Source organism: Cupressus sempervirens, chromosome 10 (assembly GCF_028749045.1).
Source record: "Cupressus sempervirens isolate cs-2001-9-10 chromosome 10, ASM2874904v1, whole genome shotgun sequence".
In the NCBI taxonomy this organism is placed as follows: domain Eukaryota; kingdom Viridiplantae; phylum Streptophyta; class Pinopsida; order Cupressales; family Cupressaceae; genus Cupressus; species Cupressus sempervirens.
This window is the reverse complement of record NC_143127.1, coordinates 892,431,045-892,444,279: the sequence shown is the minus strand read 5'-3', so window position 1 is coordinate 892,444,279 and position 13,235 is coordinate 892,431,045. Positions and strand designations below refer to the sequence as shown.

The following is a 13,235-nucleotide window of genomic DNA, read 5'->3' as shown; positions in this document are numbered from 1 at the left end:
TAGAATTTTCAAATAGCAACATGGTTTTTTTGAGCCAAATAGTTTTCAAGCCCTCCTTCTAGCACCACTTCTGTTGAGATGTCGTTTTGCATGATACTTAATGGTAGGAATCCTTTTGAACTCCTCTCTTGAAAAGCCAATTTGAGGATCAACTCCACAGTTTTGGTCAATCTTGCAACCTACTAGAATTTGCTCAATTGAAGATAAATGTGTTTGTTCACAAAGAGGCCTTTGCTGGTTCAAACCAATTTCAAATAAGATTACCAACTTGCTTGTTGTTTCAAAATTAACCACAAAAGAGATTTTTTTTGGTATTTTCTATTTTTTGAATGAATGCAATCTAATCATGTAACTATATGAATTCCTAAATTAACCAAGGGTTAGCAGAGCAAATAACAAAGATAGGGTAACAAGAAGTTTAAGAAAATAACATGGAAAGTAAAATCCTAATGGGCATGAGCCATGGAAACAATGTGTCTGGGAGTTAAGATTTCAAAAAGATCAGTGGGTAATCAATGAAAATAGGAGTAGCGCTTCCTTAATTCCACTGATGCAATCATTGATGGGAATTCAGTAACTGTAAGATGTTTCACTTTTCATCAAATTGCAAGGCCACTAAAAGCGTGCTCATGCAAGATGAAAAGTTATGCAAGAACAATATGATGATCTCGTCTTGAACTAAGTATGTTAGCAAAATTTGTAGACCCATAGAAAACACCAAAATTAAAAGATATGCACAACCAGAAATAATGCAATAAACTTTTGGCTCAATTACATTCCATGAACATACATCCACAAAATATAACACACTTAGGCAAGAATCACTACACTCCAGATGTGAGCACCAAAAGAATATATTATTGCAAAATAATGATGGCCTGGAATACATATTACATTCCTAAATTTATAAGAAATATTATCCTCAATTTGTGTTGAGAGTGAGAGATCTCTTTCTGCAAACATATGCTTCTGAACTAATAAAACAAATCTATTTATGTACAAACTGACTCTCTAACTAGTGTTTAGTAAGACTCAATCCATATTTATAACATTAATTGGATGCATGAGCCTTTACATGTCTTAAAAAAAAAAAACATGAGAAAATAAGAAAGAGAGAGACATTAGTTGATGTAGGAGTGTCTCAAAGTGCCAAAAATAGAAGCTTCATCTTCACTAAGCATCTATCATAGTTAAACTGCTATTAGAATGTGTTTTTGATGCATGGAAAGCTCTAATTTTAGAACTAGCAGTTAATTATCAATGCACCTCTAAGTTCTTCAAAAATCTTCCAACACACTACTAAAAAAGTGTACTTGGTGCAACAACACACCAGTGCACCTCGAAAGCAAAAAATAGAAAATTTCACCAAGTTTCAAAATTAAAATTCCAACTTTTGGGTTTTGTTCCTCTGTATACCAAAGCTATGTCTAGGTATTAGTCAATCAGATAAATTGATCTGCCCTTGGAAGATGGAATACCTTCTCTATATTATTGGGTCAGAGATCCAAGACAATCTCTCAAGTTATGCTCTTGACAACCCTTTCTTTAGGAATATATATCTCTTCTAGTGTCATGATTAATTCTAAGGACTGCACCAAAACTGCATGTGATGTTGCATTAACTAATCCTGATTGAATCAAAGCAAAAACCATCAGTGATCTCTTCATGGGTTTATTGCACAATGCTAGGAATGCACCCAAACCTGTGTGACCTAGTTCAATGTCTCTAATTTCTAAAAAGTCATCTTGAAAGCTCAACTTGGTTGGAACACCTTGAGATTTGAATAACATCGGCTTTGGAACCATCTTGTCGAAAAGGGAGCTTGATGAAGACACCATAGAATCTACAAAAAAGTGATGTCCATTAGTTCAGAGTCGAAGAAAAATCAATAAATTACACCCTAGCACTAACACTAATGAAAACCAAAATAACCTAATTGTCTGAAAACACTAAAATAACCTAGTTTATAGCTCTAGCATGCAAAAAAATTGGCACACCTAGTGCACCCGATAGGTGCACTCGATGCACCTTTTAAAAGAAAAAGAAAATAATAATAAAAGGAGGGGTGGGGGGATGGGGGTGCGCACCTGGTACACCTGGGAGTTGTGCCTAGTGCACCCTCTTCCAATTCAAAATGTAGGGTGGGCAATAGTGCACCTCACAAGGTGTGTTAATGTGCACCCTTTTTTACTTAACACAAAAGAATTTTGTCATTTTTGGGGTGCACAGTAGCGCATCTCATAAGGTACGCTACTATGCACCTATGAGGTGCACTACTGTGCACCCTAATTAGGGTTTTTCTTTTTAAAATGTTTCAATTTTTTTCTTCGTGATCAAAAGTTTTATGTTTTTAAGAGGAAAAGTAAGGTGCACAATAGTGCTCTTGATTAGCTGCGCTACTATGCACCTTAATTAGGTCTAAGGTTCTATTTTTTTTGTGTTTTTGTAGATATGGAGAAAAGGAGGCACACCTAATTAGTGTAGAGTTGTAGTGAATGGAGCCTAAAAAAGAAATTGAAGAGTTTGAAGGGGGGGCCCTAGGTTATATAGCCTAGGATCCCTAGCATAGCTATGGGAGTGTGCAGTTGCGGAAGTGCACTACTGCACACTTACCTTTTGTAAGTTTTTTCATGTTTTGGCATACTAGCACACCTGGGGAGGTGCGTTGGTGCACCTTTTTCTTTTGCAAAATGACTTCTTCCCTCAGAAACTTGACTTTTGGAGACTGGGCTTTTGAACTAGGACCCAGATTAGGTCAAAAAACCCTAAAAAAAAACTTGGACCCCAGACTAGGGATCTGAAAAGCCAAAAATAAAGTAGGGTGTCACCATTTCCAATTGAAATGGGGCGTGCATTGTGAAACCACAACACCTTTTTTGAATATATGTTGTCTAACATTAGGTAAGTGTGCTCAAGATGCTTCCTTCAATGGGATGGAGGTATGATCCACAATGGTGATAGATTAAGGATTCAAGCTATGGAAGTGTGGAGGGATTTTGGCATTATAATGGCAATTTGCTAATTTTTAGGCTCTCGTATTGGCATTATAACATTACTATGGATTGTGGATGAATTATGAAGGGAGGAGGGTTAAATTTATGGGAAACTAGAAGGTTAAATGGATGGTTTGAATTTAATATTGAGACATGCTCAAGAGAAGCTAGGATGCATTTGAGAGAGAACACATAGACTCTTCTTTCTCAAAAGACTCTCATTGCAACAACTGTCACAAGGACAGAGGATTGAAATGTGAAGGGATGTGACCATTTTGGGGTATGTGAAGAGGGACAAATATGTAAGGGACTATAAGAGATTTATAATTTCATTTAAGGAAGATCAAAAAATGCACTTGGTTGGAATGGGAGGATCTGACAAGAGTTTTCGTAGGTTTGGGTTAACAATTCTTAATCCACATACTTAGGGTTGTGTAAATGATTAGAGTGAGATTAGGTTTGGATTAGGGAGCTATTAGGATGCAAGTGGATTTGTATGGAAAATATAGGTGGGCATTTTAATTAATCAATATTAACTAATTAATTAAGTGGGCTTAATATGCATGAATTGGTTTGGTTCAATCTAAACCAAGGGCGCTAGGTTTGGTTAAGGGATAGACTACGGTCAAAATTGATTAAAGGAAAATTATTTATTCAAAAGAGGGATTTCATAATTTAATTAAATAGGCGTGTCTAATTATTTAATTTAATAGAGGAATGGATATTTAATTAATAATTAGATTATGGGTTGTCATATTGATAATCAATTAAACTATAGTTAATTAATTAACTAGTGGGATGACACTGATTTAGTAAATATTAAATTCTTAATTGGGAATATCTTATAATATAATTAAGTAAGATTAACTAATTGTGTAATCAGATTTAGGCATGTACATTATTATTGTATCTTAAAATTAAGTTGATCTGTCGCTTAATTGTAGATAGTAATATCTTAGTAAATTGCATGATATTACTTTTGATAATTGTTATATTGAAGCTATTAAATTTTTGTGATCCATCTCAATTTTTTGGATTTGATTTCTAGATAATGGGTCATTTAGTGTGATCCAAAATGATGATGATAAAAAATCTTACACAATTAAATCCATAAATTCTCTTGAAAAACTTATTATATCTTTTACATACTACATGATTATATACATAATCACATTAAACACTTTGTAAATTGATACATATATTGTTTTCACTCTCCTCAATAGTATATACTATATACTGTTTCTGCTATTATTATGTTACTAAATATTTTTAGAGTTGTGTATATCATCCATGCTAATTCACACGCAACTACAACTATTGAATGAGTGGAAACATGCAATCAAACTAGGACAACTTGACCATAATGACCTATTAATCTCCTCTTAGGTAATTCTTAGTACTGTTATTAGGAAATTTTTAAATCAGTAAGGGAACATGTAAAAATATAGTTGTCATTATTTATGTATATTATTTGTGTGGGTCATGATTCATCCTTGCTCATCAAGTCAATCTTATGAAGCTTGAATTGATCTCAAAGAAATTAAATCAGGACCTTAAAAAAAAATTCAAATCATAGAAAGGTCTAATGCTTCACCTCCATGATCATTAGATATATGCAATTAGAATTAGTGTAAAGTATTCCATTAATTCTCATGAAAAATGTATTCTTGTGAACCCTTATTCATGAAACAAGGATTATAAGTTTAATATATAATAAACTATATGTAACATTACATTAATTCAATATATTATTATGCATGAAAATTAAAAAATCTAAATAATATTTCTATAAGTGCTTTTAGAATGGTTTGTGAGATCACAATCAAAGACCTCATCACATTCAATAAAAACTTCTTACAAATAGGAACCTCATCTCATATAAAAAGAAGAATTGAATTGTTTAATTATTTATTTTTAAAACTATAAATTGATTGTATGAAATATCTTTGGCTGTCAAGCCCGATCGGGAAAGTATGCCAACTTTATCCAGATGAAACATAGTTCAACTTATAAGCTTCACATGTCACGCAGATATGGGTCCAAAACCTCGCTGTCGAAGTAACTTTATCACGGAATATTATCTTCAATGATTGATTATTAGTTGACAGACGTTACAATCCACAGTGGAAACATATTACAATACGGTAGAAATTGATAATAGTCTGAGGGATCCATTATCTTCCCTAGTCGCACAATTATTTACTTGCATACCTCGAATCCATTATCCACACACTATGCAACTGTTTAACATGAGGGTGATTTAAACATCACTATGCAACTGTTTAACATGAGGGTGATGTAAAAAATCACACAGTAAGGAAGAAATTACTTAGAAATCAAGTCTTAGTGTGTGATGTTTAAGCCTTTTAGTAATTTAAACATTGACAAAGCGACAGTCTTTCCTGATTTCGCCATTGTTTTCAGTTAGAGGATTGTTCTCAGAGAGGATTGTAAGTGCTCTTGAGAACTGAGAAAAGAAATAGTTGTTGTCATGGGCCATCTTTTTCACATAAGGAGATGTTCTGGGGTCCAAAAGCAGCTCCTGATCTACCACAAGAAGGCCCTTATTCTTCATCAGATTTTTGTAATAATTGTTATCAAACTTCATTGGAGTCCCACGATCATTACGTGCATAGACTACTGCTTCTGGATCTGGATTTGTTGTTGGGCAGCGACCTTTCAAATACACTGCATATTCTGCATTCAGAGTTGGATCCACTTTTGGGTACAGCCTGTGTACAAGGTTCCCACAGTGTGTTCTTCCAACTGTGTGTGCCCCTGTTTCAGAACAACCCATCATGATAAAATTAAGATCTGATTTACAGAAAGCTTATAATGTTAAAACACTTAGATATAAAACTTAACAATGTTAAAACACTTTCAACTCTTAAGCACAAATTAGCAAAGTCAATCTTCTAGAGAGTCTGTGGTATGGATAGAATCAATCTCCTATTGTTAGAGTTTAGGGTCCGTTTGGCTACGGGAATAGGAATAGGGGAATAGGAATAGCTATTCTGGAATACTTATTTTGGAATAGAAAATGGGGCTACGTATTCCTGTTCTCTGTTTGGTTCAGTGAATATTTGATGGGGAATTCACGAACCCCAAAATTTATGTTTTCTAAAATAAATAAAATTGGAATAGGAATACGTATTCCAATAACACCTATTTGGATGGAATTGCAAAACCTCATTTGTGGGTCAAAATTGGAATATGTATTCCTATTTTACTTTGTATTCCAATTCTGATTTGGTGTATCCAAATGAAGAATTCAAAATTTTAAGAAATTACATATGCCTATTTCGCTTGTAGTCCATCATATTCCATGAAAAGTTGAGAAGATGAAAACAAACCTAAAAGAGCAACAACTCCTTCTGCATCGATTCCCATGGCACCAAATCGTGATAGAACAGTTGAGACACTGTCATTGTGGAGTGGAATGTATTTGTCCACCACTGCTGCGCTGCTCTTCTTGCTGTCTCTCCTCCCTGTTTTCAATTCTACACGAGGCCCTCCCAACTGCGAGAAAAAATTATCAGTTCAGATAGAGGTAAAATCACCCAGTGAAGCAAGGAAGAGCTTGCAATACAATAATACAATGGTAAATTGTGAGCCTCTTATCTTAGAAACCTTAGATTCAAGTCTACTCGAACTTAATACATGAAAGAGATACCAGATTGATCACACAACATACATCTAAATTTCACACAACAAAAGAAAAATTGGTCACTTTCACAATAATACAATTTAATAAAATGATAAATTGTAAGCCTCTTATCTGAAAAGTGAAAATCTTAAATTCGAACCTCCTTAAACTTAACACACAATAGAAATACCAGATTGATCATACAATCACACAAAAAAAGAAAAATGATCTCTTTTACATACATTTGTACATTTAATCTTGGTGATTAATACTTTTATCCATTCAGGAGTTCTTGGATAGATTAGAAGAGATTAGCCATTTCAAAACAAACCCAAATGAAAGATTAAATAGTGTTCACTAACCATGACGGCTCCATCTCTGGCAGAAAGAGCAACAATGTCAGCACAGGAGACTATACCAGGGCATTCCTTCTCAAGAGCATTCTTGATTGTATTGACATACTTGAAATTCCTCATTCCAAAGTTTCTGTCAGATGGCTTCTCAGACTCCACACTTCCGCTCGTATCCAGCAGCACTGAAGCATCACAAGACTGCATTCAGATAGCAACACAAAATTAAACTCCAATTCACAACAAATTATCTTTAAGGAAACATAATCTAGAGTCAAAGAGATTGATATCATGAATCAGACAGAATGTATCAAAAGTTCAACTTTTTTTTTCATATCTTCAGAAAAAAAAAGTTTTTTTCTCAATTTTCTATTGAAAACATAGATGTCAGATAACAAATGTTGAAAATTTTTATTTTTAAGTTTTTGAATTTTAATCAAAGTTGCATACCTGGACCATACAATCATGGAAAATAGCTCTGAGCCAGGAAACGGCAGTATTGCCATGTTCTTGATACAAATTAAACACTTGCTCCTTCACAATCTCCTCTGCTCTTGGGCATGATGCTGCATAGAAGTTGCTCTTCAGCCCGCTGCTCTGAGCCCATGAAATCTCTGCCCACAATGCAATCGCAATCACTGCGAGTGTTCCAACTCTAAAACAGACACTGGTCTTGCTCGCCATTGTCTTTTCACCACTTTGCTTGGCTTTTCTTCCCCTAGCCGATTGCTGTGTATTTAAAAGCAGTGGAGTATGATATCAAATGAAGTGTACACGCAAGGGATTAGGACGGGCCGAGCCCTCGATATTGACCGGATGGAAATATGGGTAAAGACACAGAGCCGCCGTACCAAACATGATTCCATGGTTGCGTAAATGCCCCCAAATCTCACAAGATCACAGTTTCTAAATTGTTTTTTTATGCAGTTAATTTTTGTTGGTATTCTCTATTAATAGATATTACATTATTCAAGTTTACTATTTAGCTAATATAGATTGCTAGTTTACTATTTAGTTAATACAGATTCTTAGTAAGATTCAAGCTCTATTATTCAAGTTTTATTGGATTATTTCTTTAGTAGGCTTTGCAATCATTATAAAAGCTCATCACAAGATATTAGGAATCAATTATAGTAGTAGCTTCACTTGAACATTTCTTTTTATTTTATTCAGGCTTGTGGATAAGATTGTGTGCGAGTTTATCAGCATTGACCTTGAGTATGATCCATCATTTCTTTCTATTTAACAATTCTTATAGATCAATAGAAATAGTTTATTTGAAAGTTAATGTATAAAATAAATAGACACAAAACCCATAAGATCTTTAATCTAATTTTTGTTTTAAAATTTTATTTTATTTTAATATAGTTAAAAACTTATATTTATACTAATAATTAATTATAACTATTAACTTTATTAAAATATCTAACTTATTTTACAAATATATTATATCTTTTAATACATTTTTATTATCATAATTGTCTACATTCTTCATTTACAAAATAGTTTGCTTTTAAATTCAACTCTTTAAAAAACTCTCACACTTTAAGTGTCCCATCATTTGTACTAACTAGTTAAAAGGCTCCATTATTGCTAGATTTAAATAATGGAAAATAGATCATGGCAAGCATTATGTGGGGCCCTTGCTCTTAAGTCTCAAATATAAAACCTACAACAAGTAATGTGAACAGTGACACATAAGCAATCTCAATTATTATTTTCTCTCAAATTCATTTTTTTCTCTAGTTAATTTTAAGCTAGATGAATAAAAACACATTCTTTTTAACTATAATAATATTTTTCATTTTTGAAAATATAATTTTTTATTTATTTATTTTTCATTAAATATTACTTTTACTTGAATATTTTTGAAAATATAACTTAATAATGTAGATGGTCAAATTTTGTTCAAAAAATTATGCCAACAGATACAATTCATTTACAATGCTGAGTAAGAACATAAAAAGTATTATAGAGAAGAATATTTAAAAACAGATATTATAGGGTAAACAAATCTTTAGCCAATCTATGATCTGACTCCACGTGATTATTTATCAAGTAGGATAAGAAGAATTGACCAAATAAGCATTATCAAGCACTTTCGAACATATTTTAATAGTTATAATTATTGGTAATTTGGTACCAATTAAAATGCATCACGTCATTGGTTTGATTTCCTATTTTTTTAACATTTAAGAAATTAATTGCATTAAATTTGAGGTTTATTTTTCTTCATTTTTAATAAGAGCGAAGAAAACAAAGATAGTTTTTTAGGTAAGATAATATTTGTATATTTCGGTTTAATTTATGGGTTGTTTCTATATATTTGTTAATATATGTAATTTTTTCGGACACAAATTTGAATTTTGTATAATATATATGTTGATTTATTTTGTGTTTAATATATTATTCTTTTATACTTGTTTTCTGAAAGTAATCGTTCGTGTTGTTTAAATATGTGAAAATACAATTAATCTATTACTTTTAGATATATGAATCTAAAACTTAAATTTTTTAATTCAAAATTATTTAAATTAGATCTATGTTCTACCATAACTAGTCATTATATTTTAAATGTCAGACCAATATTTATGTATTTTCTACTATTACATTCACTTTATTCCATTCTTGAACTAATCATAAAAAACTATTTTGATATCATTGAAACATATTTAAATTTTTCTAATTTATTTACAACTTGTATATATAATACAAATTATATGATTGGATGAGTCTATATTGTGTTATAGGAACCTTTTTTTCCCAAGAGCTTGAGAATTTAATGACATGGACAATGTGTACATTCTTAAATTTCAATTTTCAAATTTTACTAATATCGTAGCTTAAAAGAACTATTTTCTATTACATGAACTTTACAATTTAAAAAAATTACCACACTTCGAAAAAATTAAAATAAACAATCAATTAATATTTCTATAATAATTTATGTGACTAAATAATCAACCTAAAATACTTTCTTAATATTTCATTTTAAAACTAATGTAAAAACCACAACAAGGAAAATAAAAGAAATAAAATAAACTCTTTATAATGAATTTTAATAAATTAAATTCCACTCAAGTCATGTTGGGGTTAGCCCATCTGGAACTATTAATTCATTATACAACACAATATAGACAAATATTGATTATAATAAACATAACAATTATGGTTTGTCCTTTCATCCATTATAGAGAGTAAAATGAAAATATAACTATTAATATATAGTAATAAGTTATTTAACTTTCTAAATACTAAAGACATAGACTTTAAATTTCATATCTATAGTGATCAATTGTTAAAGTTAAAACCAAACATTCATGATTTGTATTTAATTTTGGAAGAATAACTACTTACTCTTATCTTTCTATTTTGTTAAATAATATTTCTTCATATTTTAAGTATAATCAAAATGAGTAAAAGAAAATAAATAGATTAAAACTAAGAATTCATAATTAAATATGGTAGAAATTTGATTACGAAATAGTTTACTTTCCACTCAATTACAAAGTAGTTTACTTTAAATGCAAAAAATTGTTTTTAATCTTATCTCAATTAAAACTTCTTTGAAAGCTAATATAATCACTTAAGTAAATGTAACGTCCCTTGTCTGCACAAAGAGGCAGTGGATAAAAGACTGTACATCAATTTTTTTGTGAATACAGAGGAATATATGAACTGTGGGGTGAAGAGGACCCTAGCACAATGGTTGGTAGTGGAAGATCAAAATTGAAGTTTGAAGGGAATGGAAACGTATGGAATATGGAAGTGTATGGAGGAGTACAGAAGGCGAGTAGTATGAATGACAGATGGAGGGAGGAGTACAAATGGAGGGGAAGGTACAGATGGAGGGAGGAGTATAGATGGATAGTACGACAGATGTTGGGGTAAGTATGGATGGATGGAGGAGTACAAATTGAGGGGGAAGGTACAAATGGAGGGAGGAGTATAGATGGATAGTACGACAGATGTTGGGGTAAGTATGGATGGATGGAGGAGTACAAATGGAGGGAGGTAGTACAACAAATAGAGGGAGGAGTATGAATGGAGGGAGGAGTACAGATAGAGGAGTATGATTGGAAGGAGAGGTACAGAGGGAGGTGGATGGAGGAGTACGAATGGAGGGAGGTAGTATGGCAGATGGAGGGAGAAGTACGGATGGAGGAGTATGATTGGAGGGAGAGGCACGGAGGGAGGTGGATGGAGGAGTACGTTGGGTATTGTACATAAATTGGAAAGAGCATACAAACTCATATGCAAATAATATTAGAACATGACTCCATCAAATAAATGCTAAGCATGAATAGATATTAAGTACCAATATTCTCCAATTAACACTCACAAACAAAGATGGTGCTCCAAATTGTCAAATCCAAACAAAGTATTAGAGGCCATGAAATAGGGTGAGGGTTGAATCCCATCGAAACTGGAAAGCCAAGTAGGGAAGATCTTTCACTTCCGAAATGGCGAACAATAGAGAACTCCGACAAGAATTCGTAGTACAAAGAAAATAATCCAAATTGCATGCCTAAAACAACTTACAAGAAGGCCTTATAAAGGGCTTCAGGGAAACTTCCTGAAGGATTACAAAATGGCAATAAGCCGAAAAGTACTAAAAATAAAGAGTGGACCCAAAAGAGTAAAAAATATTGATTCTCGGCCACATAAAAAAATATTATTATTTAATAATATTGGGAGTGTTACAGTAAATACTAAAGTAATTTTTTTTAATTTAAAATAGAGAATGAAGAAAGAAAGTAAATATTAAGTTGAAATTAATTTAAAACTTTTCACAATCAGCTAATAGACCAAGTTTTTAGATAAAGTTGGTGAGCAATAATTTAAAATATATATTAAATTTCTATTTGCTTTACTTAAATTAATAATTTTGAAGATTATTTAACAATATTAATTTGAATTTGAATACATTAATTGTCAAATATAAAAATTAAGTTTTATTATATCACAAACTAATTATAATTTACTATTACTATAATGGCAAGTACACACCACTATGTGGCACTTGTTCATTTTTCCTTTTTCATTATATTTATAAATAGTTATCTCACACAAAATTGTAGATTGTTTCAAATTGCATGCTCAAGTTATATATTGAGAACAAAAGTTCAATTATTTAAATCATCTTTCATGTGTGTTGAAAAGAAAAACTTTGTGATATAGGTGTTTGCATAAACCTCTTATGAAAATATTCCATGATTATATTTTATATTTGAACCTTGTTTGTTGTCATTCAAATAGTTTGCATAGTTCATATCAAACTTCTCCCTTAAAATGAAACTAAAGCTATGAAATAACTTTTAGCATAGAGTACGATGTGCAAATTTAAAGGAAAATGTTTGAAATTTTTTTAAAAAAAGAAATTAACATTAAGAGAGGCCATACCTAATATAATGTTGTGTTTTTCTTTGTCTTCAAAATTTGAGCATTATAATAATAATTTGAGATCGTTAGTCCTAAATTTTAAAAAATGGGTTCCTTAAGACCCACATTTTGTCTCTCATTTATGTTCACTTTGCTAGAAAATATTAAAATGATATGTTCTTCTATAAATAATGTTTTCCTGTCACATCCCATATTTTTAATGCAATATTAATACAAAATTGTATGCAATGGTATATGTCACAACTCACTTTTGTTTCCCCATTGTCATACATAGCCAAAAATCATCCAAATAGATCTCTTTGTATTGGCATGTAATGGTTATATGCTACAACCCATCTTTTTGATGCAATATTAATAGAGAATTTGATAACTAATAGCTTTAAAAATTTGATACCATCCTAAAAAAATGTCAAAAATGTTTGTGACAATTTATAATCTAGAATATCAAAGTATTGCACTTCAATTCAAGAACATTGTTATTCTACATTAAGATACCATTAATTGTATTTAAACATCCTTCTGAATGGCCTCCAGGAGGATCTGGTGAGGATAGGAAGGAGTTGTTTTAGATTTTGCAATCTCGTGAGTGTACTAATTTGGTTGGTAATGATGTTCTTGCTTGGGACAATGAAGATTTGTCCGGAAAATTTTTAGTGTCTGCAAGATATGTTGAGCTTCTTCGACAGACATTGGGAGATATTCAGATGCATTGGTGGAAGTAAGTCTACTACAAGTTTTCTTGGCCCAAATGTAATTTTTTTATGTGGTTGGTGGTCCATAGCTAATGTTTCACATGGGATAATTTATGCAACTATGGCTTCCAAGGACCCTCAATGTGTGTTC

General features: G+C 31.7%; 1 protein-coding gene across 1 annotated transcript; it reads right to left on the bottom strand.

Annotated features, from left to right (window-relative positions):
• Positions 1 to 5,056: 5,056 nt before the first annotated feature.
• On the bottom strand, positions 5,057 to 7,731 carry LOC149536860 (peroxidase 21-like). The gene is made up of 4 exons (XM_089805317.1): positions 7,440 to 7,731; positions 7,002 to 7,190; positions 6,347 to 6,512; positions 5,057 to 5,771 (listed from the first exon to the last, which is right to left on the bottom strand). The coding sequence occupies exons 1-4, from the start codon at positions 7,671 to 7,673 to the stop codon at positions 5,368 to 5,370; spliced, it is 993 nt and encodes a 330-aa protein (XP_089661443.1). The 5' UTR covers positions 7,674 to 7,731; the 3' UTR covers positions 5,057 to 5,367.
• Between the last annotated feature and the right edge of the window lie 5,504 nt (positions 7,732 to 13,235).

Coding starts and splice junctions, on each gene's coding strand:
- LOC149536860 (XM_089805317.1), bottom strand. CDS start 7,673: ATGGCGAGCAAGACCAGTGTCTGTTTTAGAGTTGGAACACTCGCAGTG. Junction 7,191..7,439: donor TCCATGATTGTATGGTCCAG/GTATGCAACTTT, acceptor ATCTGAATGCAG/TCTTGTGATGCTTCAGTGCT. Junction 5,772..6,346: donor AGGAGTTGTTGCTCTTTTAG/GTTTGTTTTCAT, acceptor GTTCTGAAACAG/GGGCACACACAGTTGGAAGA.